The sequence below is a fragment of the Bufo gargarizans genome, chromosome 2, assembly GCF_014858855.1.
Source record: "Bufo gargarizans isolate SCDJY-AF-19 chromosome 2, ASM1485885v1, whole genome shotgun sequence".
NCBI lineage: Eukaryota > Metazoa > Chordata > Amphibia > Anura > Bufonidae > Bufo > Bufo gargarizans.
The window spans coordinates 194,406,433-194,431,187 of record NC_058081.1 but is presented as its reverse complement, the minus strand read 5'-3'; the positions used below and the strand labels follow the sequence as shown (position 1 = coordinate 194,431,187).

Here is a 24,755-nt window from a genome sequence, read left to right as displayed (position 1 = left end):
TCCTGCTGGGGTTTGAACTCACAACCTTCTACATTAAAGGCAAGAACCTTAACCACTGAGCTATTGAGCTCAGTGCTAAGCTGTGACCTCATAGTAGTTTCTCATGTATTAGGTATTCCTATACAGCCAAGTGTCATTTTCTTTTCTTTAGTAATTGTAAATAAAAAATGTATGGCACAAAATAAATGTGTAATTACAAAAAAAAATTAAAAAATCATACCTTTGATATATTTGAATGCATAAGGCTACTTTCACACTGGCGTTTGGTCCGGATCCGTCATGGATCTACATAGACGGCTCCGTTCAGATAATACAACCATCTGCATCTGTTCAGAATCGATCCGTTTGTATTATCTTTAACATAGCCAAGACTAGTCCGTCATGAACTCAATTGAAAGTCAATGGAGGACGGATCAGTTTTCTATTGTGCCAGATTGTGTCATTGAAAGCGGATCCGTCCCAATTGACTTACATTGTGTGTCAGAACGGATCTGTTTGGCTCAGTTTCGTCAGACGGACACCAAAACGCTGCAAGCAGCATTTTGGTGTCCGCCTGCAAAGCGGAATGGAGACGGTACGGAGCCAAACTGATGCATTCTGAGCGGATTCTTTTCCATTCAGAATGCATTAGGGCAAAACTGATCCGTTTTGGACCGCTTGTGAGAGCCCTGAACGGATCTCACAAACGGAAAGCCAAAACGCCAGTGTGAAAGTACCCTAGTATGTGGGAAACTACTACTGAGCTTTTTAGCCATAATATAGTTGCAGTAGGTTAACATGAAGCCCATGAACACCTCAGTGTTCATGGGCTTCATGTGTTCCCAGCATAATCATAAAAAAAAAATAGAGGCTAAATAAAACTTAAATAGACACATCAACCTTTTTGATTTGTGTAACTAATATTTTTGGGGGGGAAAGGTGGAAACCCTAACAGAACCCCTGCTACCCGGTGACCCCCATAACTTTTTTTTATAGTTATGTCTACGGAGGTGTGTGGGGGCTCATTTGAGAGAAATACTATTTGGGGTGTGTATGTCTTGATCACTTTTCATTCAATTTTCTTGAGAGATACATTTTTTTTTTTTTATATTTTCAAAACTTTTTTTAATTACTTTTCATCAGATTGCAACTTATACAGAATAATGGAAATTGCTCCATTATTCTGTAAATAAATCACTATATCACAGTTTAGTGCTGCCACCTAGTGGCCTGAACTGGGATATACTAATAATGAGCCTGGAAGCCTAGTACAGGCTGCAGCTCATTTTTAGAACAGGGTGCTTTCCCCCGATCTCCGCTGGGGGAAGGCACGTCTGAGCAGGAAGCCTGCTCTTCCATTTTTTTAACACTCGCAGATGCCGTGGTGACATTTGACAAATGCCACAAGGGGGCCCACTGAGATTTATCGCCCAAGTGCCCACATGAACCTGGAGCCGGCCCTGTGTCTAATCAAACTAATAAAATATTGTGTGTTTTACAGACAGACAAGTAAGCCTCCTGGAATGCCGGGGGTGTCACACGTCAAAGTTACTTTCCCAGAGCCTTCTCCATCTTGTTTCCAGATACCAAAAAGAGCAACGCAAGGGCATGCCCAGGTAAACCAATATAAATTGTTATGCATTTGATGTATGCCTGTTTACTAGGGCTAAAAAAGGTTTCATGGCTTGAGTCTCAGTACAGCATGTAAATGTCCACATAGCCTCTTTACGAGGAAATGTATCCTTTAGCAGTTATGCACACATTGCTTAGTGTTACCATGGGCCCTGTTACAATGGTTGTACTACCCAGCTGGAAGGTTAAGTGAATGTTTACTGTGAAAATACCAGTAATATGATATTTATATGATACAAAATGCCTCATATATGTGTGAAGCACTATAATATGCTATGTTTAATATACCATGTTATGTGCTTTATGCCCCTGTGGGACGCCAGCACAATACTTAAATATATGCATCAATGTGGGTTAAACACCATAAAAATGTATGCCATGTATAAGCTGTATACTGTGAGTGGTGACATCACAGATGACCTGGGAAATTATCATAACCCCTGTGTGAGCCATAAACCCTCAGACAGGATGTTGATACGTGGTGAGAAACTGCCCTGTAGTTTACAATGCGCACTGTATATGTTGAGAAACTGCACTGTAAATGTTGGCCAGTGAGAGTTGGCATGCAACAAAGCTGGCAGAGTCAGAGGTCAATGTAGGGGTTATGTTTAGGATGTCCCCATGTTGTAGCATGTTTCTGAAGTCAATACAATATGATGTCAGGAGGACCACTTGTTTTCCACTTATTCGTTGGGCATCCCTCAAATGGGGAGTCACATATACCACTCATTGACTGAGAAGATCCTGGGTAAGGTCTAACCTCTCTGATAAGCATGTTCATTAGGAGAAACTTTAACACATGGTCATATCCAAAAGCATTAAATAAAAGGCATACCAAGTTGAATATTATATAGATATATTGTACAATATACTGTATGTGCTTACAAATAATTCTGAGTTTTTAACTCTGCATTGATCAAATGTACCTAGACCAGTATCTTCTGCCTTTCTTAACTTAAAGGGGTTATCCCATGATTAAGCAGACATCATATAGTACATGTCAATCATATTCTAACAAAGCTAGAACCAGCCCTGTACCTCACATGGATCCAGAGATCTCACCAGTTGTTCTGCTAGATATATTTCACGCTGGCGGCTTAGGCAACATGTCCTTGCTCAGAGGTGTGTCCTATAACTGTCATAGTTTCTAACAGTAGATCCAGCTGGTGGCCATTGTAGGTTGGAACTGAACATGAGTGACCACCTCAATGAGGTGGGAAGAGAGATGAGGAAAAGAACAAACAGGGGCTAATCAGATACATTTTATTGAAATACTAAGTGGTTATACTAAATTTATACATTACATGCAATTGCAAAATAATTTAGATCCATGTGCTGGTTTGAAAAATGTAGAATATTATTTCGTGGGACAAACCCTTTAAGGACCCCATACACATTAGTGTATTGGTGGGTTTGGCCAGCAATCTAATATAAAGGGTGGACTGGGAACTTAAAGTGTCCCTGGAAAGAACTAAAAGTGTCCCCATGTTGTTGGCGGGTCCAAATTGACAGAAGGCGGGGACAAAACTAGTAGGCGGGACTAGCATTACCCCCAGCAGAGCCAAATACCACAGTGCAACACAAGATACCTTCCCAAGAACTGCCCCTCTGTGGTGGCCAGGACCAGCTGCCATGTTCTGTCCTCCGACTCCAGTTTCTTTTACTATTTTACGCACTTATATAGCGCTACTATATTCCACAGCGCTTTACAGACATTAGCATCAAGCTGTCCCCATGGGCCTCACAATCTAAGTTCCCTATCAGCAGGGCCAGCAATTGCCCAGGGCCCCCAATGTGGAAGGGGGTCCCCTGCTTCAGGCTCTTCAGCAGAACGTCAGCGGAAGCCAGCGGGCGTTCAGCAGAAGAGCGCTCAGTGCAGAGACGCGGCAAGCTAGTCTGCTCAGGGCAGCTGCCAGCCGTGCTCCTTGTTCTCATCGGCGGCACAGTGATCATGGAGGAGGGATAGAGCGTGATGCGGCCGCCACTGCAACCAATGAAATTGCTTGTCTCGGCCACACAGTGAAGAAAGTGGGAGAGAGCGTCTCTGAAGCACCAATGAAAAAAGTTAATAATTAAAAGATGAGGTGGGAGAGAATACAAATGACTCAAGGTCCTCTGCTGGCTGTTTCTGAGGTAAGGCAAGCCAGCCAGACAGTGCCCAGTGAAGCAGCAGCATCTCCACAAGACCACAACCACCACAGTCCCAGTCATTAGCAGCCCAGGCCCCTGACCCCACAGGGTGTAGCAGAAGGACTCATACTCCTCAGGTATATCCCAGACTGTCCGTACTGTACACAAATGATTAGCCTGCCTAAAAATAAAGGCAGACAAAAACATAAGTACCAGATGGGCCAGCAACATTGGGGTTAATGTGGCTCATTAACCCCAATCTTGCCATTGCCATGTTTGAAACCATGATGGGGGTCGCCTATTTTTAATGTGAGGCACATGCTTTTCTCAATTTGTCCCCATGTGCCCCACATCTTGGCCTCATGCACACGGCCGTGGCCCATATTGCGGACCTACTGTTTGAGGGCCGCAGACAGCAACGGCCGGGTGCGTGAGGCCTTAATGTTAAGCCATAAATTGCAACCCCCCATGCTTGGATGAGTCTCTTACTATTAGGGCTCATTCAGACAGCTGTAGTGTTTTGCGGTCTGAAAAACATGGATACCGACTATGTCTGTTCCGCATTCTGCAAACTGCTCACGGTCAGCACTATGATATAAAATGCCTATTTTTGTCCGCAATTATGGACAAGAATAGGACATGCTCTATCTTTTTTTCAGGGCCACGGGAACGGAACTACGGATGCGGACATCACACGGTGTGCTCTCCCCATCTTTTGCGGCTCTATTGAAATAAGTGGGTCCGCACCCGTTCAGCAAAATTGTGTTGAGCGAACTTGTGTTTCAAGTTCAGCGTACAAGGTTCAGGTTATCTAAAAATTCATTATAGATTCCGCTGTGTTTTGCAGATCTATCTTTTTTGGACAGAAAAACAGGCTATGGTTGTGTGCATGAGCCCTAATGTCTCATTCACACCTCAGTGTTCGGTCAGTGATTTCCATCAGTGACTGAGAGCCCAAACCAGGTGCGGCTCGAAACACAGAACAGGTGCAGATCTTTCCCTTATACCTTATCTCTGTGGAGGCTCCAATCCTGGTTTTGGCTCACAATCACTGATGGAAATCACTGACCAAAACACTGAAGTGTGAATGAGGCTTTAGAGTGAGGACACATGGAGTGATAATTTGGGGCAACAAAACTGCTCCATCCTGGTAAGTTCAGGTTAACACATCACCGTGTATTAGTCCCTTCTTTTCATCCGTCAGAAAAATAGAAAAATAAAGGCAAAGCGGATCTTGTATTTTAAGCATCTGTTATGCACATTTGACTGCCGTTTTTCGCCATTTTCATACCATCTGAGATCCTTGGTTTTAGACAAAAAAATAAATAAATACAGCGTGCAAGATTCTTAAAATACAGGTGTAACAGCGGCTGCTGTACGCCGCTGTTCCTCCGATTATCGCCGTGGTCCCGGGCGCCACGTTCAGTGGTGACCTGTGGCCAATGGTTCCCATTTCACTACTGTGGTCCTGGGCTCTATTTCTGTTATTGCTTCTGAGGATTCTGCTTCACAACTTCCACTCAGCCCTGGACACAGCATGAGTTCGGCTGGTTTTGTGTTACACTGCTCTAAGGGTGGAGCGCATCACTCCCTGGGCTGTGTCAGTTAGGTCAGGTGACCTGGCTGACCAACTCTGGCTCTCCTGCAGGTATTTAAGTGGCTCAGCCCTCTTACCAGATGCCTCAGTGTCAAGGTCCTTGTGTTTTCTGGTTCCTGATACTCTTGTGTGCGACTAATCTATACTTCGTTCCTGGACTCTGAATATCGTCTGATCCCTGCCTGCTTGCTTTGACTCTCCTGTTGCAGACCCGGATTGTCTGACCTGTACCTGTGCCACTTGCCCTGACCTATTGCCTGTCTGACCACGTCTCCTGCACCGTTGCTCCTGGTAACGTCTCTGCCTGCCTGACTATACTTGTACTTCTGGTACCTACTCAGGTACCTCCTGGTCGCTGCCACTGACTCGGGGATTGCTCTGGAGTAGCCCCTGGCAACTACCCTGATGGCTCAAGTCTATCCTCACCAGCTGAGGCTCTAGTGAAAACCAGGTAGTTTCTTAGACACGCCCTGTTTTTCCTTTATTTTTTCTGTTCTTTTGATGCATAAAAAGAAGAGACTAATACACGATGATGTGAACATGGCCTTATGTTCCTCATGAATCTTCTGATTGCTTGTGCAGTGTTGTTCAGTCTCTGGATTTTGCCTGAAAAGAGAAAAAGTTATGGAGTTGTTTGATTTTTAACTCCTTGGCGACATACAACGTACTAGTACATCACAGCGGGAACTGACTTCCTGCAAGTTGACGCACTAGTACATCATGATGATTGGGCGGGCACAGGAGCTGTGCATGCCTGATTAATGCAGGGGCCCAGCTGTATCTGCCGATGTCAGCAGATTAACCCTGTATATCCCACAATCAACACTGACCACGGCATATAAGTGGATGGCAGAGAGGGAGGGCACCCTCTGCCTCTCCATAAGTCCCCACGCTGAGGTGACAGGGGGCCAATGCCTGTCATGGTAACCCCAGGATGCCTGGATGCGTCTCACAGGCACACTGTCAGTGTGAAACTGACAGTTTTAATGTAGTACAATACAGCATGTATAGTACCACATGGAAATGGGGATCAGACCATGAAATGTTGAAGTCCTTGTACTGGGACAAAGAAAGTGTTTTATATAAAATAAAAATTACAGTAAAAAAAAGTGCCCCTTTCACTACATCAAGCGATTTTTAATTAAAAAAATGCTTTGAAATTTTGATGAAAAATGCTTTTTCTTATGTAAAATTAAAATTAATATAATAAAAAATGACATATTAGGTATCGCTATCATTGTAACGACAAGCTCTATAAAAATATCACATGACCTACCCCCTCACGTGGACGCCATAAAAAATAAAAGCTGTGTCAAAACAGCTATTTCTTAGAACCCTTGTCCCAAAAAAATATAATATTGAACGATACAAAAAAATCATATGTACCAGAAAATAGTACCCATAAAAATGTTGAGAGCACACACACATATACAGTATATATATATATATATATATATATATATGTGAAAAAAATGGCAGCACCGAACAAATGTAAAGCAGGTGCTATGTCCCAGGGCATATGTCCAAAGCCCAAATGTAAAAAAGGAAAATCGGACAGCACTTGAGCTTGAGAAAGGCTCTATTGAGCTGAAACGTTGCATCCTTTTTGCCACATGGGTGAATACATTTTGTTAATGTTTGTGTGTGTCGTTAAAAGATATCACTATCCACTATAGCAGTGACATCTACAGCACCCCGCCCCCAAAACAGTGACCTCCACAGCCTCCCACCCCTTAACAATGACCCCCCCAGAGTTCCCCGTCCCTTAAAATTGGACCTCCACAGCAGCCCACCCCCTCAACTTTGACCTTTACAGCAGCCTTCACCTTTAGCAGTGACTTTCACAGCATACCACCCCCTTGACAGTGACCTCCACAGGGGCCCGCCCCCTTAACAGTGGCCTTTACATTATTGGGGGCATGTCCTTTTGAACAGCTCACTCTAAGACAGCAGCACTGTGCTGTCTGAGTGTGAGCTGCAGAGAGAAAGTCACCCTCCCTCTGACCTCTGCAGCTGACAGAAGTTGATTTTTACCTTCATTTTTTAAATCCCTGTCGGCTAAGGAGTGGAGGGGCGTGACCTAACCAGATATAGGCATGGCTTATTGGGACCTATAAGTTGATTTTTAACTTCATATTTTCAATCTCAGTCGGCTGAGGAGTAAGAGGGGGCATGGTCTAACCGGATTGGAGGCGTGTCCTTTTGAACAGCTTACTCTAAGTGTCCATTCACACGTCCATAGAATGGGTCCGCATCCGTTCCGAAATTATGCGGAATAGGTGCGGACCCATTCATTCTCTATGGGGCCGGAAGAGATGCGGACAGCACACAGTGTGCTGTCCGCATCCGCATTTGCGGAGCTCTGCCCCGATCTTCCAGTCTGCAGCATGTCGTTGTCGCCCCTGAAGAAGCGAGGCAGCGAAACCCGGGTCGGGCAGGAACGTGGCGGTCTTAATATTATTATATGCCTTTTGTCCATCAACTCTTGTGAGTAGAATAAAACCTTTTAAACCATCTTGCTAAAGGGTGCTTCACTATTCTGCCAATCTTCTTAAACCCTGTAAGGGAGACTGTCTGTGGAAGATCGGATCTTTTTGGGTGAAAAGGAGAGGGGCTGGAGCCCTGTGCTATCCACTGTTGACCAGGGACCATAGTCTCAAGCAGCGCGGTTCCAAAACTTTCATTATCAACTTCTGGAAATAAGATACTAAGTGCTATTAAGCCATGGCTTTACTTCAATAGCAATTATCCTGGTGACAGATTTCCTTTAAAACTCATCTACATCAGTGAAGATAAATGGCTGGGTTGTTATGGAAACCTGAAGTAAAACTGTATGTGGAGGCTGAAGGACCTGATAGCTTCTATTGGCTGATAAGAGCCATGTGACCAAGCTTCTATTGGCTAATGCATTTTTTTGGGAATATCTCGGGAACGGTACGTCCTAGAGAGCTGAGACCTGGTCTAAAACCTTCCCGGACCCCTGATGCACCTGTGTGCCAAATTTCGTGATTGTAAATGCGACGGTGCGGATTCCTTTAGCGGACATACACACAAACACTCAGCTTTATATATTAGATATACACATATAGATAGATAGACAGACAGATATGTAGACATATATTCTCTATATATATAGGCTCTTATGAGGACAAGAAGCCTTTTCATTCCCCTACCCTCCGGTAGGCGTCTTAGAGCCCTACATGCCCGCACCACTAGGCTGAAAAACAGCTTTTACCCCAAAACAATCAGTCTCCTAAATGCTCGGAGATTATTGCCCCTTCCTAGGATAGAAACTACCACAGACTGAAAGTGACTGCTGCATTCATGAACCCATGATGATCTCTTGTCTGCAGTGGTGTCTGAATCAGTGTGTATATATACTCATAAGCACTTCATACTTTGCTCTTGTTATATATATGCTGTGAACTGTGAATAGTACTGCCTTCTAGTGCAATGTTTTGTTTTTTTCTAGTGTAATGCTTTAGTTTAAATGTCAGTTCTTGTTCCTCTGTCCATGGCATCTAGGATTGCTCCAAACAACATTTCATTGTATTGTACATTGTATTACATTGTATTGTACAGTGACAATAAAGGCATCTTATCTTATCTTATATTAGACTGTAACGTTATGTGGTCTTCGCTTGGTGTCTGAGTTGCTGTGGTTCCTTTCACTTTTCAATAGTACTTCCCACAGTTGATGGTGCGATATCAAGAAGGGAAGACATTTAAAGAACTAACTTTTTACAGTACCACACAGGATCATTGAGCTTTTTAAAAGGAGACATTTTCTCACAGATGTTTGAACAGGCAGAAGGCATGGTGACAGTCTTCTCATAGATTGTAAGCTCTTGTGAGCACTTTTTTTTAACTATGTTTATTTGTATCCATACCCTGTGAATTGTAAAGTGCTGTGGAATATGTTGGTGTTATATAGATAAAGAGTATTATTATAATATACACAGTCATCAGTAATTACATTAGAGTTTTCATTATTTTATTGCTATGACAAGCAAGAAATGATTTGAAATTTGGAAGTATGAAGTGCTCTTATCTTAGCGGTTCTCAAAAACGAAAAAAAGCAGAAGGAAAAAGCAAGATGTTGGACTCTTATCCAACGCTACAACGTTCTTCACATTACAGGACAAATCAAGCCAAGGGGAAAGTTCTACTTCTGGTGATGTCACTGGTCTACCACCATTATCTGTTTCTCTGGGAACTGCCAAGCCCATGCCAGCAATAGAAAAGACATAACATATGGAATCGGCTACTTGTGAAGAATCTGGGGAAGCTATAGAATCTGTCGCTTTGCTGAGCTCTGATTTACTCATGGAAACTGTCGATATTACTAAAAGTTTATCCGATGACCCAGCATCATGGCCTACAACAATTTCTGATGCTCAAACATGTGAGTTAGTAAAAAGAGGACCCAAACAAATTCTGAATATGGCATTCCCGCAGGATAAGTCAAAAATGCCAAGACGATTTACGACTGAAAATTATTTTATTCAAGTGGGGAATGGAGACAAAGTTATACGCACTTGGATGGTGTATTCTGCGCAGGCAGATAAACCATTTAGTGTTTTCTGTAGGCTATTTGGAAAACGGGACATTGCAATCTCCAAAGACGGATTTAATAAATGGAAGCATATCCATGGGCGTAGCTATAGGGGGTGCAGAGGTAGCAGTCGCTACCGGGCCCAGGAGCCTGAGGGGGCCCAAAGACCCTTGTGCCACATAAGAAGACACACAATGCACTAAGGGAAGAGGGGCCCAAGCTGAACTCTTGCACCAGGACCCATGAGCCGTTAGCTACGCTCGTGCATATCCATAGTCATCTCAAGGAACATGAACATTCAGCTTCACATGAGCAGCGCATGCAAGACTGGCATAACTTGAAAAGGGGTATTTGTCAGCAAAAAACTATTGACAGTGCCAACATGCAGCAAATTGAAATAGAAAAAACATACTCAGCAGAGTTATCCACATTATCTGCTATTTAGCTGAACGCCACTTAGCTTTACGTGGAAGTATAGATACATTGTACCATCCTAGTAATGGAAGTTTTCTTGATCAAGTGGAATTTCTTGCAAGATATGATTGATCACTACTAGAGTTGAGCGGACACCTGGATATTCGAGTTCGACAGGTTCGGTCGAACTTCACAAAAAAAATTGAGTTCGGAACCCGAACTTCACCCCGAACCCCACTAAAGTCCGATGAACTTTGGAGCGCTAAAATGGCTCTAAGAAAGTCATGGAAAGGGATAGAGGGCTGCAAAAGGCAGCAATATGTGGTTAAGAGCATGGCAAGTACTCTACAAACAAATTTGAATAGGGAAATGACTTATAACATAAAATACGTAAAAAATAAATAAATAAAAATCTTGATCTAGGAGGAGAAGGTCCATATGGAGTAGGAGGTTGAGGTGGCGGTGTAGGTGGAAGCGGCGGTGGAGGAGGAGGAGGTAGCCAACACTGGTTTTTATCTTTGTTTTTTATTTATTTTTTGTTTAAATTTGGGTAGACCCCAAAACATTGGGAAATATAAAAAATAAAACAAAGAGAATGTGCGCTGGTGTACAACAATGGCTGGGTGAGGCTGGTATACATGTCTATTCTGCCCAAGGTACGGACAAGTCCTGTGGGATCCCTGCCTGGTTCATTTTAATGAACGTGAGCTTGTCCACATTGGACAGGTGGCTGCGCTTGTCTGTAATAACCCCCTCCTGCCGTGCTAAACAAACGTTCAGACAATATACTGGCTGCAGGACAAACCAGCACCTAAAAGGCGTAAAGGGCAAGCTCAGGCCATGTGCCCAATTGATGGCAGACCCATCAGTCAGTAAGTGTAGGCGTTCGGCACACATACTGTTCCACCATGTTGCACGTCCCTGTGACGTCCATGATCTAATTGTATATCTTCTCTATCAACTTTCGATGTTCTTTTGTGCACCTACCATAGTGATCACGGGTAACGGGGAATCATGGTTCCATGCCGGAGAGGGCGCCTGAGAAATGGCTACCACATCCAAGGGAGGTCAATGGCTGAAATGTGATTGGGCGGAAATGTGGGACAAGTTTTTGAAGAAGAAGCGTCCAAGTAAAGGAGGGGGCGCGCGGCAATTACCCACTCCAGACTCGGGGAGGTAGTGGCGAAAAATAACAATACAGAATTCTTAAGATACCCTGTGTTTGGAATGAGTAATAAAAAATGTAAGGGAATGTCACTGCAGTATTTTGGATTAGGAAACGTTATACAGGAGAGGCTCTGCTGCCGCTTTGTTGACTCTAGATAACTTCTGCCTGATCGCACGTCCCCGTGACGTCCATGATCCAATTGGATATCTTCTCTATCAACTTTCAATGTTCTTTTATGCGCCTACCATGGTGATCACGGGTAATGGGGAATCAGGGTTCCACGCCGGAGAGGGAGCATGAGAAAGGGATATCACATCCAAGGGAGGTCAATGGCTGAAATGTGATACTGCGGAAATGTGGGACAAGTTATTAAAGCAGAAGAATTGAATGAAAGCAGGGGGCGTGCATCAATTAAAGACAAATTTTAGAAATTTAAGTCCCTGTCACCTATGCAGAGCAGGGGTTTATTCACGGGAAAAAATTTAAAATGTCACCCAAGAATGTAACAGACTCTTTTGCATCCTGCTCCCTCTTTTGCTGTGCTGGTGCCTCTGTGCGACCACCGCCTCTTCCTCCAAACTGCACACGTCACTAGCATGACCTTGATTCCATGTGGGGTCTAGTACCTCATCATCCTCCACATAATCTTCCACCCAATCTTTACCCCTGCCCTCCTTGTAGGTCTGCAGACTGCAGAAAGCCACAGCAGTTGGCATCTATGTTTCGTCATCATGAGACGTGCTGCAGTGGTCTTCCTATGTCCTCATCCTGAAACATAAGTGGTTGGGCATCAGTGCACTCAATCTCTTCCATTTCTGGGGCAGGGCTATGTGGATGGCCCAAGGAAACCCTGCCAGAAGAGTCATCAAAGAGCATAAGAGACTGCTGCATGACTTGGGGCTCAGACTACTTGCCTAATTTGCAAAGGGGTGAGTTAAAAGACAGATGGCCATGGGCTGTAGGTGCCAACTCTGATCTTTCAGCGGGGGACTGGGTGGGAGACAATGTGAAGGAACTGGAGGCACTGTCAGCCACCCAATCTACTATTGCCTGTACTTGTTCTGGCCTCACCATTTTTAGAGCTGCATTCGGCCCTACCAAATAACGCTGAAGGTTCTGTTGCCTACTCGGACCTGAGGAAGGTGTTTCACTTGTGCGTGTAGCTGGCACAGATCGACCACAAACTTTCCCTGCAACAGGAGCTCCACCAATACCAGCAGCACTTCGACCAGGGCCACGTCCCTTATTTGACACTCTCCTCATTCTTTGCGTTCACCCACCAAACTAACAGATGGTTTATGACAGGCGACAATGTAACCGCCAATAGTCAACAATTAAGTTCACTGACAGTAAGGCTGTGCCGGTGTCATAAAGAGAATTTTATACAATTACTTCACAGTCACAAAAAAAATTGAATTTGTCAACCAACAATGTAACAGCAGTATTGACTGGTTGTATTGGACTGTCAGAAATGCAGCAAAGGCCGCAAAGGTACTTTATGGAAAAAAATCTATGATTTTTTTTTCACCCACAGTGAAACAGATGGATTTACTGATTTTATTTCACTATCAGATTTGCAGTGCAGGACGCAAAGGTACTTGATGGAAAATAAAATATGATTTTTCACCGCCAATTAAACAGATAGATTTAACTGATTTTCTTTCGCTATTACAAATGCAGTGCAGGGCGCAAATGTACTTTTTAGCAAAAAAAATGAATTTGTCACCCCAGAATCTAACAGATGGATTTACTGAATTGATTACACTCACATATGCAGCACAGGTGTACTTTACAGAATTTTTTTTGAATATGTCACCCCCTGGGTCCCTGAATTATTTTCCCTTCCCCTGGCACATATGCAGTGCAGGTGCACTGAACTTGCACAAAATGGCCGCCGACGCCCACCTAACTAACAGACGGATAAAACTTATTTTTCTGTGTCACTGGGCTCAGGGCAGGGTACAAAAATGTTGCAGTGCACCCACAAACAAAATCGCTGTAGATCGCAGAGTTAACAACAAGTTCTGATATCAGATTCTTTCCTATTCTCTCCCTCACAGCAGCAGCATCCTCTCCCTACACTAGTAACAGCTGAGTGACGTGCGGCGCTACGTGACTTCAGCTTATATAGAGGCTGGGTCACATGCTGCACTGGCCAATCACAGCTATGCCATTAGTAGGCATGGCTGTGATGGCTTCTAAGGGCACACGAGTTAAATGATTGTTGATTTGCTGCCCCGCAGCCTTTCAAATGCGCCATTAAATCGCCGAGCACCGAACTCGAACCCGAACCTTTACTGAAATGTTCGGGTGCGGGGTCAAAAAATCATAAAGTTCGGTACTTTACAGTTCGGGTTCGCTCAACCCTAATCAGTACCTGAGTAAGGACATTCAAAATGAGCTAAAAAAACAGATGGGTAAAAAATACTCTAAGTGGTTGCACAAAGCATTTGCAGTGCAAAATACTATGATGTAATCATGGATTGTACGCCGGACACAAGTCACGTTGAACAACTGTCAGTTACAATTCGCATTGTCAGCTGTGAACTGTCGGTCGGTGCAGCAGTCTCTGAATACTTTGCAGGTTTCCTTGCACTTGAAGAAACTACTGGGGATTGGGGAGGCATTGTGCAATGTGTTCTTACAACACGTACAGGATCTACAAATCAGCATACATGACTGCAGAGGCCAGAGTTACGATAATGGCAGTAATTTGAAAGGCAAGAAACAAGGTGTCAAATGCAGAATTTTGTCCATTAATAAAAGAGAATGTACATGCCCTGCAGTAGCCACTCTTTAAACCTGGTCATTGTTGACGCTGCTAAATCATCTGTCCTCTCTGTCACGTTCTTTGGAGTTTTACAGCAAATTTATGTGCTCTTCAGTTCATCGACACAGCGATGGGCAATTTTAAAGAAAAACGTGACCAACTTAACCTTAAAACCACTCTCTGATACTCGCTGGGAATGCCGCATTGACAGTGTAAAGGTTCTTCGATACAACCTAGGTGAAGTTTGTACTGCACTTGAAGATCTTGTCATCTATGCCGCATAAAAAAAAAGATGATGTAAAGGGCCTCTCCAGTGAAATTTCATCAGGCCAGTTAATTATTTGCATTGTTGTCTGGTATAATGTTTTATACCATATTAATCGTGCAAGCAAGCTATTTCAGAATCCACATGTTGGCATTGACATTCTTAAGAAAGAAATAGAGTCAGTGCTCCATTTTCTGCAGGACTACAGGGAAGATAGATTTGAATTGGCCTATGCCATTGCAAAGGGCATAGCTAGTGAAGCGGATATAGAATTTTCATTGCCCAGTAGAAGAAAAAAAACTAAGAGAAGAATGTTCGATTATGAACATAGAGTTGAAGAAAACAGCACTCCTGAGAAAATGGTGAAAAGGGTCTTCTTTTTACCCCTGATTGATACTTCAGTTCTGAGAATATGTGAGAGATTTTCTCAGGTAAATTACTTTTATCCCCTCTTTAGTTTTCTTTTTAATAAAAAAGAAATGAAAGCTGCTAAAGATTACCAAAAGCTAGAAAACCGCTGCAAACACTTTGCACAAGAAATAGGTGATGTTAATCCTAATGACCGAAATTTTGAAATACGTTCTGCAATAAGGAGCATATCTGATGATATTGCTGATTCACCACTGAACATGCTGAATTACATTTATTCTACAAACCTACTGGATGTGTACCCAAATCTGAGTGTGGCATTACGTATATGAGCGTTCCTGTGACAGTAGCTTCAGGCGAAAGAAGTTTCTCGCATTTGAAATTAATTAAAAACTATTTAAGGTCCTCTATGTCACAAGATCGTTTAAATGGTCTAGCTGAAATTGCAATTGAGCGTAATATTTGCAGGAATCTAGATGTCAATGTTTATTACATGTCCTTTAAAGGAGTTCTTCGGGAATTATAGGGAACCTGTCATCAACTTTATGCTGCCCCTACTAATAGCATCATAAAGTAGAGACAGGTGAGTTGATTTCAGCGGTCTGTCATTTATAAGTTAAATATGAGTGGTTGCCAAGAACTGACATCACAATCATTGCAGACTGGGCCTGGAAAAGAGTCCCGGCCACCTGAGAAGAGTCCTGGTTATTCCTAATCTCCTGCTCTCTCACCCGTCTGCTGATGATTGGCAGTTCTCTCCTAGAGAGAAAGGGAGAAAACTAGGTAGAAGCCTGTCAGCCATCAGCAGGTGGGCAGGAGAGCAGGAATTCATGTATAACCAGGACTCTTCTCAGGGGGCTGTGACTCTTTTCCAGGCCCTGTCTGCAATGACTGTGATGTCGGTACTTTGCAACCACTCATATTTAACTTATAAATGACAGACCGCTGAAATCAACTCACCTGTCACTACTTTATGATGTCGTTAGTAGGGGCAGCATGAAGTTGATGACAGGTTCCCTTTAATTCCCGGAGAACCCCTTTAAAGGACATGTAATAAACATTGACATACAGTTCATGGTAACTAAAAGCGAACCTTCCTAGCTTTTGCTGAGGCAAAGTCTTCAATTACTTGGTTCTCAGCAACCACTTACTTTTAGCTCATGAGTGCCACACGGCTGAAATCAGCATTTCTGTCACTATTTTATGCTGCCCTCAGTGAGGTCAGCATAAAGTTGATAACCAGTTCCCTTTAAGAAAATAAAATTGCTAAATATATTTGAATTTTACTTTATTATAAATATATTACCAAATACCTTTCATTACTTATAATGGCTCATTTTGTCTAAGGAGCAATCATCAGGGCAAATAAAATGGACGCTGTCCAATTAATAGACACAAAACCTGTACTAATCACACAGCAGGACAAGTTACTTCAAGTCACTGAGCTAAAGAGCTGCCTCAGCCTCTTTTCTGCTCTACTTGTCAGGGATTATGATCCTGAACACAGCTGATAAGATCTTCAGCTGAATCTCTGTAGTAATGGAGTTCATGAAGTACAGAGAGGAGGTGGGAATGTGGCTGATGAGCAGCATCTCTTGTATGCAGTCTCCATTACCACAGTCCATCCTCTCTGTACTTGATGTCTCCTCATGAACTCCATTCCTACATAGATTCAGTGAAATATCTTATCATCCATATTCAGGATCATAATCCCTGACAAGCAGAGAGGAGGATGTGGCAGCTCTTTAGCTCAGTGACCTGAAGTAACTTGTCCTGCTGTGTGATTAGGACAGGTTTTGTGTGTACTAATAGGACGGCGGCCATTTTATTTCTCCTGATGATTGCTCCCCAGACAAAACGAGCCATTATACTGTAACTAATGAAAGGTATTTGGAAATATATTTATAATAAAGTAATATTTAAGTATTTTTATTTTCTTAATTCCCGAATAACCAATTTAAAGATAATCAATGCACTTGAACATGTTTTTTTCTTGTCCTGATTTTGATTTACGTTAAAAGGGGACATATATGGAATATCCACAAGATATGCTACAAATGTGTAAAAGATGCATGATCCACCTCTGAGACTCACACTGATCTCTGGAGTTGGGGCCTGCATCTATTAGACATATACTGTATAACCTTTGGATATGCTGAATATATCTAAACTGGGAATGCCACTTTAAGATGTGCTAAGTTATTTTATTATTTATGTTTAGTAAACTGTGAAGTTACCTAAATTGTTCTAGTATTATTTATATTGACATGGTTTAATAAGTTCCCATTATTAATGGTTTAATCAGCACTTTCTGATTTCTGTGCATCCATACACGGAATATTAAATGATCTTATACATGCTATTTTCTGCTAGTAAACAACTAAATGAAAAGACTACAATCACAAGATACTGCTTGTTAGTATTATGTGTAGAATAAACTTAGGATTCAACATTGAATGTTTGAATTGAAATACATAACTACATTTGGTGCGTTTAATATAGTTAAAAAAACACGTTCATTTGTTTTCATTTATGGAATTAACGTAATGTGACTGTGTTGTTGGTACATTTTACAAGATTTGGGGGCCCCACTTTTGATAATGCCCACGGCCACATATTGTCTAAAACCAGCCCTGTCAGTATGTCTTTGGAGTGTGGGAGAAAACCGGAGTACCCAGAGGAAACCCACATAAACACAGGTAGAACATACAAACTCCATGGAGATGTTGTCCTTGGTCGGATACCAACCTAAGACCCCAGCGCTGGAAGGCACCATTGGTAACCACAGTTGCCTCAGGATGGCAATACAGTTGAATTCAAGAGTCAGCAGGGGGGCATCAGATCATTACTTACCTGGCTGGTGACCCCCTGGGCCCAATCTGCCCCTGTCTAATATTGATATGGGGAGCTCTCAATTTTCTTTGTCTGAACCTTTTGTTCTCTCGCAAGTTAAGCCACCACCAGAAGTGTCTGGCAGTGGCTTTCTTCTCCCTCCCCATTGAAAAAACATACACACTCAGTCAAACCAAATTTGTATGTGTATAGGGAAGTAAGTGGAGAGTCGGGAGAGAGCTGTCGACAGAACACACATTCTGCAGATAGCTGTTTATGGTGTGTAGGCATTTTTATTTGTACGGTACTGCTGTGTGAGATGTTTTGTGACATTTTGAGAGGCAGGCTAATCCTTACACTGACTCTGATGTTTGTAGCACCCATAAACACATACTGTAAGTCCTGGTCAGTTTTAAAAAATGACACCTTAAACATAAATTTACACAGTGTGATGATACCCCAAGAAATCTAGGCTTTTTGTTTTTGTTTTTCTCATTCTTTTTCTTGTTTTTTTAGCACTTTTACTTGCTCATCCAATTCACTTTTCTTCATATTTCATATTCGTACAGATCTCTATCCCTGGTCTCCCACCCTCACAGCCGATATGGAATTCGACCTTTCTATTTCAAGGAAGAGATGGAGTCACACTCTTCAGTGAAGGAGCAGCACTAGTCTTAGAGTACTACCCTGTCACTGCTGGTAAATCCTCACTGAATAATGTGCGGGATGTTGATATATATAAATTACTTTTCAGATCACAAAGTCTAAAATCATAGGCTTCATTTATCACAGCTGTGTGAGAGAAAAAAATGTCCTTGTTACCTCTAGCAGCCAATCTCAGCACACCTTTTATTTTTAAACAGCAGGATAAGAAATGAAAGCTGACTGTTGATTGGTTGCTGGTGTTTGTATGAGATGGTTTTCATATATGAGGCCCAAAGCTTTGTACATAGGTACTTAGGCCAATAAAATTAAAGAGTGGACTTATTTTGTAAAACCATTTGAGGAGATTTATTATGAGGTACTCCTCTAAGTCAGTTCTGCAGCATTCTGTGTTGTCATGTGAACCAAATTTTTCAGACATTTAATAAATCTGAGTCTAACACTTCTCCCTTGATATGTCACAATTGATAAATCTGGCTTAAATGGTCATTAACTTTTCACATAACTTTGCATAAATTAATATCACAAAAGTGACCACAAGAAACTTTGTAATATGTCTTATCAGGGAAAAATGTTTATATCCCACGACAGAAACCGCTGCGCTGTGCTACTGTTTCTGCTGTGGGTTTTCATATGGACCCGCTCTAGGTTTAACTCCATTGAATGCAGCTAAGGAGGAGGAGCGTAATGAGACACACATAGACAAGCAAACTGATGCACCTACATGGGCTCAGAATTAAACTTCCGAAGTGTTTTATTCACAACCATACAGGTCAGTACAGGTCAGTTCTTCATGATGATCCTGGTATTGCTTCTAAGGGCTCATGCACACGGCCGTTGCCCAGCCGTGACCATATTCGGCCCTTATACAGCAGGTCCGCAATACACGGGCACTGGCCGCGTGCACCCCGCATCACGGAGGCGGACCAATTCGCCTGAAAGGTTCCACAATCCAGGAGATGCGGTGCGGAATGGAGGCATGAATTGGAAGCCCACGGAAGGACTACTGAGTGATGCGGATGCGGATCACGGACCCCATTCAAGTAATTAGGTCCGCGATCCGCATGCAGCAGCCCACGGTTGGTGCCCGTGCATTGAGGACTAAAATTTGCGGTCCACAGCACAGGCCCAGCCAACATACGGTCGTGTGCATGAGCCCTAAGTGAGTAAAAGAAAGTTAGGAAACAGATCCTCCTCTACTTTCAGCATTAGACATTCAGCATGCACAGAGGAAAACTGCTAAAATTGGCAGATACAAGTCATGTAATGGGCAGAAATAGTATTACTCCTCATGTACACACACTATACTTCTAACTAATGCAAATTGTGTTGAAAGCTTAGGTATGCTTTAAATTAGCACAAACCTCTGAAGCCAGATTTCTGGAGTGCAGGTCTTGATAAATTCCTCCATTGTGTTACTTATCGTGTTTTCATCTCTAGTAATGTATTGTGCAGAACCCACTGATGGATGTCATTGGAGAGTTGACTGTCCAAAGAGTCATCTGTGCATCCAGTTCAGCCTGTTATCCTGCAAGTTGATCCAGAGGAAGGAAAAAAAAAAAACTGTGAGGTAGAAGCCAATTTTCCCCACTTTAGGGGAAAAAAATTCCTTATCGACTCCAATCCGGCAATCAGAATAACTCCCTGGATCAACGACCTCTCTTAAAATCTAATAACTATAACCTGTAATATTATTACACTCTTGAACTCTTTTAGTGAATTCACCATCACCACCTCCTCAGGCAGGGAGTTCGATAGTTTCACTGCTCTTACCGTAAAGAATCCTCTTCTATGTACAAACCTTCTTTCCTCCAGGTGCAGAGGGTGTCCCCTCGTCACAGTCCTGGGGTTAAATAGATGAGGGAGAGATCTCTGTACTGACCCCTGATATATTTATACATAGTTATTACATCTCCCCTGAGTCCTCTTTTTCTATTTAAACTAAATAACTCTAATTTTGATAATCTTTTTGGGTACTGTAGTCCAACCATTCCAGTTATTACTTTAGTTGCCCTCCTATGAACTCTCTCCAGCTCTGCTATGTATGCCTTGCTCACAGGAACCCAGAACTGTACACAGTACTCAATGTGTGAAGAGAAGACAGAAACAGTTCATTATGGTCCGCCTTCTAAGGGGACAATGCATAGTGCTCAATGAGAGCTATGCAGTGAGTAGAGGAAGCGGCTGTGCTACATCCTCTATTTAACCTGGTGATCACTGAGTACTTAGGGCATAGGAGCGCTGCAAGGTTTCCCCACACCTTGATCAACACTGCCTCTGTATAATTTTCCCAAAAGGGACTGATTTCACCTATAAATGTGCTTCCTTAGAAAGTCCCAGTTACAGTGAAAAAATAGCTAAAAACAAAAAGAGTGTCAGTGTCCCACAGAGGTCTTTTTATCACCCAAATTTTTATATGACAAATATATATTAAAAATGTACTTAAAAATGTGCACAGTTTTGACCAAATCAAGCAAAAAAAAAGGAAAAAAAAGGAAAAACATTAAAATGTTGCAAAATTATATTGGCCTACTAATTTTAAAAAAAGTTACAACCAACACGTGCACTAAATCACCAATAAGTGTCTGGTCATCAAGGCCTTTTCAGACCTGGTCATTAAAAGGTTAACCTATGAGTGATTTGCCCACTAGTAAGAAAGAGTGCTTACTGGTTATTACAAGGCACTGGTCACACAGAAATAACCTATAACTGTATGGCAGGAGGCGATAATAACCAATGAGCGTCATCCTCTGCAGGGAAGGAGAGCGATCATTTATGAATAGGAGACAGGATGGAAGGAACGTCACCGATTGAGCCCCTATTACACTGCATGATTTTCGGGCCAATTACTAGGAACAAGTGTTCATAGGAATGCTTATTCTTGATATCTGGCCAGTATAATTGTGCCTCTGATCAGCTGGTAAACGAGCACTCACTTGTCGGCTGATTTGTATCTTTCATCAGTATGAAATGTGTACAATCGGCAGCAGATCTACCTGTGTAATCAGAAATGTGCTGCCGATAATCAATAGAACTGAATGCACTGCGGTAGCAATCATTACTCCCCCACTCACTTTTTTTTTTAATGTATTTATTTATTTATTTATTTTGAGCCACTGGAACTAATGCAGCCCCAAAACCAAAAAGGGTTGTGCACGCCCGATATACAGTACACAGACGGCTAATATAATATCTGTACCCACTGGTAACATCAATTTTCTTTGGTCAGTACTGAATTCTTTTTTATATAATTTAGAATTAATTATACATTTCAGTTAAAAGTCTTCTGCAAATCTATCAACATTTTAAAGTAAACTCTTAACTTAAAGGTGAAATAGCTGAAAATGTGGTTCTTAAATTAAGGTTTCTAAGATAACCCTGCAAGACTGTGATGTATTCACTTATACACGGATACATCCCTACAATCTGATGGATAAAGCAGCAGATTAGGATAAAAAAAAATTGAAAATGTTATGGTAAAATAAGGAAGCAGGAGCACAAATAACCTCACGCTGCTGCCCTCAAGTAGTTAAATGACATTCCAAAAACTTGAAAGCCAAAGAAATATTAGCATCCCCGTACCACAGCGTGACATTAAGTGTTCACACACTGTCCACGGTCCTAATGCTGAACAACAGAACTCGAATGAACCTTCTAATGGTAATTACATATTTGGAATGACGTGTTTAATGTGCCGATCTAAATTTTCCAGAAGAAATCTTTTTGAATTCCTTAATTTATCCTCAAAGCATCTTGCTCTTTTATCCATAATGTTAATGATATATTATGCAGAGAACTGTGAGAGGGACACATTTTCAAGGAATCTCACTTTTATAGTTCTGCAAATGGGGATGAAAGGTTAATTAAGGGTCCACAGTAAATATTATTCAGCACAAAAATCAATGGATGGATCTGATGCTGGTTATGAGGTTAATGGTAGCAAAGAGCCAAGGGTTTGCAAATGTGATATAATCAATCTTATATTTTTATCATTTATATTTTTTTAGATTCTTGGCGTGTCCCATGGTATCTGTCGAACCACTGTGGGTTCTCAGTGGTCCCTTTAGACATGGAAGTCTATCACCAGCTGATGCAGAGCTCTAGCAACAAGGCCCTTACCTTAACTGGTGTACCAATTCAGGTGAATTCAAGAGCAGCGATGAAATAATTTGGTGTGATTATCAGATGGAAAGGGGCATGAGCCATATCATGCTTTACAAAGGGTGAAATCTACTTCAAAAATATGTATGATGTATGGGTGAATCCTTAGGATGCTAGTAGTTGTGTTCATTGTACATGGATCTGAAGTTGCCCTTAGTAAATTCTTTTCTACCCTAGGCTACTGAGCTGAAGACCATTTCTGGTGAGGCCCCCTGTGTGTCACTGCAGCTGCTGCTGCTGAAGACTGAGGTACAGTGACTTTATCATTTTTTCAGTCTTTCCTCTCTGGTTGGTTTACTGGTTGGTTTACTGTCCCTGTGATTTTCTTTCCTTTGCTTGTTTCTTTACTTTATTGCTCTTTATGTTTATTTTCTGTGTTACTTTCTGCTTTGTGTTCATCTGAAGTCCTATGCACAATTCAGTGTAGAGTTGTGTCTGCTGGATGATTGGGTAACTTTTACTCGCATGAAAAACAAACGTACACAAACAATTACCACAAGTGCTTGAGCAATCAAAGACAACATGGAACGTCGCCGTCTGTCAATCACTACCACTCCCCCCATCATGCGTCTTTGCTTTTCTCCCTTCTCTCATTTATAATCTGAACTAACAAGCTGTCGATATCTTTTCATATCACCCCCCAGGGCTAGTGGGAGGTGGACAAGGAGAAGCTTCTGCTTAATTTCCCCCATGGGACAGAACAGAAAAAAAAGGAGGGGACCTTTTGAATTATTCAGGGTTTCTTACCCTTGAGCTGCAATAAATAACCGCCCTTCTCCTCTCGTGGCAGACACTGAATTAATTCCGAGACTCATCACTTAAACCCCAAGCCTACCAAAGGGAAACATAAAACGAGAGCCTCTGAAGATATGTGCTTACATCTAGGGTATTTAAACAAATGAAAGGGCATGTAAGGAATGTTAGCTTGTTGGATGGTAATATAATTTTATGTTACTAATAGTAAGGGCAGCATGCAGCTCTCACAAAAGAGGCAGGTGACGGAAATGAGGACCTGGCAATGGCGACAGGTAAATGTGCCAACATCGTATTACACGCTCCCTTAAAGTAGATGATTAAAGAGCAGCAGATGAGGAACGAATTGGAGGGATAAAATGTTGGTTTTCCATGCTTTGGCCTGTGATTTGTATGCCTTCAGTTTGCTCCTCTGTTAATCACAGCCTAATGAGTAAAGCTCATGCAGATGCACACTATAGCTCGCTTACAAATGCACCCCAGATGTCTATCATTAACTTCTATTACACGCTAATGCTTCCATTTTAAAGAGTAGCACAAAGTAACAAATGGCTAAGGCTGGTCACTTCACAGTGTTTTCTGCATATGTGCCAGACACTGTACGGTCTATATAGAGCTCTGATCACGTCACTCATTTTCAGCATGGTTGTGTCTATTATCTGTGAACTAAAATATATCTTCTTCTCCAGCGTCCAGAATTCTTTTTGAGCCCGTCAGAGGTCCAGGCTTCCACTAATTGGCAGACGCAATCAAATAATTCTTTAAGCCTTACTAGAAAGGAGGCAGGAAGTCCCAACAAGGAAAAGGTAAGCGACGAGAAATATCTGATTTGCACAAATATTATAAAATCTACTAGGTTAGGTAAAAGAGAACTAAGAGAGAGATTTATCAAACTGGTGTAAAGTAGAACTGGCCCCTAGCAACCAATCAGATTCCACCTTTCATTTTCCAAAGGAGCTCTGAATAATGAATGTGTAAATCTGATTGGTTGCTATGGGCATTTTACTTTACACCAGTTTGATAAATTACCCCATAAGTGTTCTACAGAATAAGACCTAGTGCCTACTTGCCAATAAATAATGGAGCTGTCCGCTTGCGGGTACAAGGTAATCATGGTCATACTGGTTGTGCACCTGAATAAATTCTGGATTTCTGGGTCTACTTCACCACATATGCACTTTACCCAAATACCTGTATGGTACAGCCCCTCTCTGCCTGCAGCCGGCACTGTGACCCAGTATAGTCAAGGTAGTCACAGCATGGTGCAGGGAAAGGCACAGGCTGAGCACTGAGCAGGGTGTCCATCTTTTGGAAAGCTGCAGCCCACCACTGTCCACTAGGCTGGGAGCTAAAGCCTGTGAGTCCTGATGTGGTGGCTGGGTAACACCAGAATAGGTATTACTTGTTTTTTCAAGAAAAAAAAAAGAGGGGGGCCACAGTAGTCACCTACCCTACCTGCCCCTCGTA

At 42.2% G+C, this 24,755-nt stretch overlaps 1 protein-coding gene across 1 annotated transcript in view; it reads left to right on the top strand.

The window, feature by feature from the left end:
• Positions 1 to 24,755, top strand: part of CCDC33 (coiled-coil domain containing 33) — a 130,352-nt gene that overhangs the window by 40,454 nt on the left and 65,143 nt on the right. The window contains exons 9-13 of the mRNA XM_044283367.1: positions 1,481 to 1,595; positions 18,281 to 18,410; positions 22,382 to 22,515; positions 22,713 to 22,784; positions 23,978 to 24,094. Of these exons, the coding sequence (XP_044139302.1) occupies positions 1,481 to 1,595; positions 18,281 to 18,410; positions 22,382 to 22,515; positions 22,713 to 22,784; positions 23,978 to 24,094 (568 nt within the window). The remainder of the gene's footprint in view (positions 1 to 1,480; positions 1,596 to 18,280; positions 18,411 to 22,381; positions 22,516 to 22,712; positions 22,785 to 23,977; positions 24,095 to 24,755) is intronic.